The sequence below is a fragment of the Phalaenopsis equestris genome, unplaced genomic scaffold (genome assembly GCF_001263595.1).
Source record: "Phalaenopsis equestris unplaced genomic scaffold, ASM126359v1 Scaffold199383, whole genome shotgun sequence".
Taxonomy (NCBI): domain Eukaryota; kingdom Viridiplantae; phylum Streptophyta; class Magnoliopsida; order Asparagales; family Orchidaceae; genus Phalaenopsis; species Phalaenopsis equestris.
In genome coordinates this window covers 1-5264 of record NW_018219261.1, presented here as the reverse complement: position 1 = coordinate 5264, position 5264 = coordinate 1, and the positions used below count along the sequence as shown (strand labels likewise).

The 5264-nt window shown below is 40.2% G+C and overlaps 1 protein-coding gene across 1 annotated transcript; it reads right to left on the bottom strand.

Annotated features, from left to right (window-relative positions):
- Positions 1–2773: 2773 nt before the first annotated feature.
- LOC110035722 (peptide-N4-(N-acetyl-beta-glucosaminyl)asparagine amidase A-like) lies at positions 2774–4576 on the bottom strand. The gene has a single exon (XM_020740001.1). It carries the CDS (start codon positions 4574–4576, stop codon positions 2774–2776), a length of 1803 nt encoding a protein of 600 aa, XP_020595660.1.
- Positions 4577–5264: the final 688 nt, after the last annotated feature.

The window sequence follows — 5264 nt, the reverse complement described above, 5'->3', positions numbered from 1 at the left end:
GTTTCCTTGTGAATGGCAGATCTTATGGCTTCTCCTCCTCCCAATGTGGTATTAGACAAGGCGATCCTCTCTCCCTTATCAATTTTATTCTTTCATTTGATTATTTCTCTCGGTTTGTTAACCAGATGCAAGAGACTCACCCTCACCTTCAGTTTAAGAATAAATAAAAAATTTTGGTCAATCATCTAGCCTATTCTAATGATGCTATATTTTTCTCCAATGCCAGTAAACCCTCTATCAAAGCCCTTATGCACACCCTCTCTGTGTTTCAAGATACTACTGGTCTATATTTCAATAAATCTAAATGTCTTATCTACTTTGGGAAAGATGTGCATACATCCTTAGTCACTTGGGCTCTCTCCTACACTGGTTATCATTCTACCACTCTACCTCTTAAGTATATCAGAGTTAATTTACTCAAAGTTAGATGCAAACAAACCTAATTAGATGAAGTGGTCAACAGGATTAAATTAAGAATTGCTGACTATAACAACTCTTTCCTTTCCTATGGTGGTAGATTAACCTTACTTAAAAGTGTTCTCTATAGCATCCCTTCTTATGTAATGCAGGTTCTCAAAATTAAAAAAAGTACTCAAAAATTTTTAGAACATATTTTCAACAAATTTCTTTGGTGTGGATGGGATCATAGTAAACCTTGGGTTGCCTGACATAAAGTTTGTTTGTCAAATCATTCTGGTGGGCTGGGTTTCAAAGCCCTGCACTATATTTCTTATATAAATTTATGTAAACTCTGATTTAGATACAAAGTCGGTACGTCGTTGTGACAAGCAAGTAAGCGAGAAGGCGAGTATATGAAGAAGAGTGAAAGAGGAGACAATCTCTTAGAATTGTAAGAGAAGATGAGAAGTGAGAGATTTCTTCTTCAATACATTTCTAAGAGGGAATTGAGTGTTATTATAAGGAGAGAAAGTGATTCAAAGAAACTTCAAACGATTTTCTTAAGGAGGAGTTTGAGATAAGCAGTTTGAAGTCTTACTTATTTTACTTATTCTTATTTTGTAAACTTATTTTTATATATAAATTTATGTTTTGCTGTATCGTACTCATGAGATCAGAGTAGTTTACTTTGTCTTTCTCCCTTAAGGAGGAGTTTGAGATATGAGCAATTTGAAATTTTACTTGTTTTACTTATTATTGTTATGTAAACTTGTTTTTATATATAAATTCATGTTTTGTTGTATCTTCCTCATGAGATCTGAGTAGTTTACTTTGTCTTTCTCCCTGCAATGAGAAATAATCATGTGAAGAATTAAAATTGTTTAGAAGTGCTTTAAATTCATAATTGTGATGATTCAAACTTTGAACTTCATTTACTTAATCAATCTGGCCAATTATTAAGTTAAAATCTATTGCGAAACATAATAATCCAAAAAAACTATGCTTTCCTCAACTAAGTAAGAATTACATTTGATCTCTTGCATGAGAATGCAGTCCATGTGGTTAAGTGCAAAGAAATAGAGAAATAAGTTTTGATGGGCGTAAATTGGTGATTCTAGAGTGACAGGCTAGAACATTCAATTTGTTCGAAAAGTTGGGAACCTAAGGCTAGATGTTAGCCATCAAGCATAGAGATAGTGGGAACTCTAGAGTTAGAGCTAATATTTTCCCAGCCTAACTAAGAATTTAGGAACTTCACTCTATATTAGCCAAAGTTCTTTATGCAATTGTACGAATGTAAAGAATAATATTCTCTTATTTGACACAATATGATATTTAAATTTATAACAGATTGAATTATTCATTGATTATAATCTCACTGTAAGTGGAATGATACTTTCTAAAATTTGAACTCTTCTTCATAAAACTTATATTAGCGATACTGGAATTTACTTTAAGTTTAGAGATAAGAGTAGCACATATAATTTATGTAATTTAAAAACACAAATTTTGATCTTCATTTCTGGTTAAGTTTTATGCAGTTTAGATAGAGTTTATTTGAGTTAACAGTACAAGATTTCCAAACTTCTCTATGGGATCAATACTTAGGACTTCATTAGAGCCCTATATTACTTGTTTGATATGTATACTTGCGCTATCATACTAGCGAATACTTGAAATTGATAAATAATACTTTAAATTGCTAATAGTGGCAGCTATAATGACTTAAAGAAAAATTAACTAATTGAAGTATATTATTGAAGTGGTTGCACACACCCGCACCACCTGTCGCTCACTCCAAGGCATCGCAGTTCGGTCCGAGATCCGAAGTACCTCACAACAAACCATGCAAACGAGGGAAGACAAGAGCTAGTGAGGTATATATGAGAAAATGATTGTAAGTGAAAAATATATGAGATCAAAAACTAATTTTCTAATTAAAGAATCACATCATGTTCTTGCAAAACAAAATCATCATGCTATTTTTTGGGTTTACATTTTTTTTCATTTAATGCGAAGAAATATTTGAAAATAACTTTAAAGATAATCTTCCAAAATTTCTGTGTATGTTGTTCATTTGAAATTATAGAAAATATATAGTCTTAAATTAAATGATTTTGGTTGATTAAACGTGAAAATTGGATTTCAAATAAAACTTTAATTTGAATCTGAGCCAACTCGGCTGGCGTCTACTCTAAACATTGTTATTTCACTAATCCCAATAGTTATTATACTTAAGTGCTTTAATACTTCGAGCCTGGCCTCTTAACAGATCTCTCTCAAAAAAGAAAACCAACCCATATACGTTACAATCTCACACATAACAAGCTAGCTAGTTACCCAACCACACCATACGTACATAATCTCCGGCAAACTACATCTCAGCCACGCCGGCGCAGGACGCTGTCTCTACATCCTCCTTCATTCTCCCTCCCACAACCTTCACCGTCCTTAAATAACAAGCTTTCTCATCCCTAAACTTATACATCGAACTCGTATCTCCGCTCCCCCAAACCATTCCGTCTTCCCCAACTAACACCGATCCTTCTGAATCCTGCCTATCCGCCAACTCACTAAACTCCATCTCCCCCTTCCCTCCCACACTCCTCCCCTCTGTCATTCCATGGAAAATCTTCGTCCTCTCCAACACTGTCCCTCCGCCTCCATTTGCCCTCTCTATCGTCACCAGCAACGGTGCCTCGATGCTCACGCTCGCTCTCCCCACCACTGCCCTGTTCAAGCTTGCCCTAACGTCTGTCCTCGACTTCACCTCCATTGCCGCTTGCTTTACCACTCCTTTCCCCTGCATCTCTACCCTACTTTTGAACTTTAGCCTCTGTCGTATGCTTGTTGAAACATTCCCCTTCGATGAACTCACCCAGCCAGAGAATCGTACTATGAGTTGCCCATCAATGGAAGACTTGCCGTCCTTCCCCCGCCAGTCGGCTTGCCGGCTGAGCCGCAGTGGAGGCACTCTATGCCGCACTAGAGCGCCTTCCACTCTGTCCGACCAAGCGTCGAGCCAGAGATGGAGGTTACCTGAGACAAGCCAAAATGGCTGGCTATCGCGGATGATTAGGCTGAAATCATGTTCCCGGCCATCAACAAGGAGTCCAACGAAAGGGGTCAGATCGAGGTCGTATGAAGGTAAGTCATATGCGGCGATCCCAGCGACTGGAGCCCAGAAAAATGGGTTAATGGAGCCGGGATAAATCACTGGGAATGGCACCACCCCACCGGCGTAGAGCTTGTCGATAGTCAGTTCTACTTGTCTGAATGCTCCATTGGCTTTCGAGTGAAAGAGAGAGGAAGAAGAAGAAGAAGAAGAAGACAAAGACATGATTTTGGTTTCTCCGGTGGAGCGCAGGGGATTAGCATACCAATACTCGTCCTCATCGTGGTGTGAGACGTAGAGCTCAAGCACGGCTCGGTACGTATTGTTGGGAATGGAAAGAGATGTTAACAGGATCTGGGAGCTGTTATGGAGTTTGAACCAGTACCCTGGCCCACATTCTCCAACATCGTTGGAGATAGGAAGGATGAGGTCGGCGGGTTCACGATAAAGACCCTTGATTATGGGATGAGAGTTTATTTGTGCAACTGCGCCGCGGTAGAAGTGGAGGGAGACGTTGACGGTGTAGACGCCAGGATAAGTTGCGTTGGAGTTCTCCAACATCATGGAGAAGGTGGCGGGGGCGGCTGCTGCGGCTTCTGCGTCGGTAGAGTTGTCTTCGGGAGAGGGGCTACGCAGCAGCGAGGTGTAGTGAGTAACATCCTTCTGTACGCGCCAGAAAACGCCGGAGGATAGGGCGAAGGGAGTGGAGGTGCGGAGGAGTTCTGCACCGGAGAGCCAGATGGCGGCAATGCGGTCCTTTTGAATATCAGAAGCAGAGCCGGAGAGTTCGAGGATGACACGAGACCAGGGGGCCGGGCAGTCCGCCGGCGGGTAGTATGGGACGGAGACTGGCGGAGCGCCGGTGGTGTCGGCGATGACATGTTGTAGAATGGTGATGGAGCATTTGGGGTTGTGGGTTATGTGGAGAGGGGGGAGGGTGGGGTCAATGTATTCCAATGTAGAGTTGCCTGGGGATGCTGGCGACGGCGGGGCGGGAAATGCAAATGCGGCGAAGCCGGTGCCGAAAAGCAGAATGAGCAGAAGCGTGATTGTTGTGGACATTGGACCTAACTTATTAGCACAAGAGGAGGCTTATGCATGAAACTATATATAGGAAAGTAGATGAAGAGTGTTTTGGAGGAGAAAATGTTTAAAATGTTTCATCATGAAATTTGTACTATTTTTAACCATGGAAGGCAGGCCAGGATAACGGATCTTTCTTAGTAATTTCAATACATCAAATCTTAAGAGAATTTCCGGACTGGGAATCACTGATGACTATCCATCATTTCGTCAACACGAATCTTGGTGTGAGATGAACGGCGATTCGCATGTGAGCAAGGTGAACTTTCTTGGACGCTTCATCTGCTAGCAAGGTGACATTTTGGTGTTGGGTTGGTGAGGTGAAAGAGCCTGGAAACTCTCTTAAGTGGCCATTTGTTTGGCATTTAGATTGCATAAATAAGATTAGGGTTGAAATGAGCTTCAAGAGCTAGAGCGAGACCTCTAAATTGTGAATCCATTACTTTAATTTTATTTTCATTGTCAGCTAAATTTGAGTCACGTTCAAAATGGTTGCTGATTCTAATAAAGTTTATTATTTTTATAGCATAATTTAAGTATAAACCAGCATGATTATCCATGTAAATGTGATTGAATATGCAAAGATCTATCTTTTTTCATATCAATTGTCATCATTGTCATCAATTGCTATTATACGACCACAATCACCCGACCATTACTGTTTTAC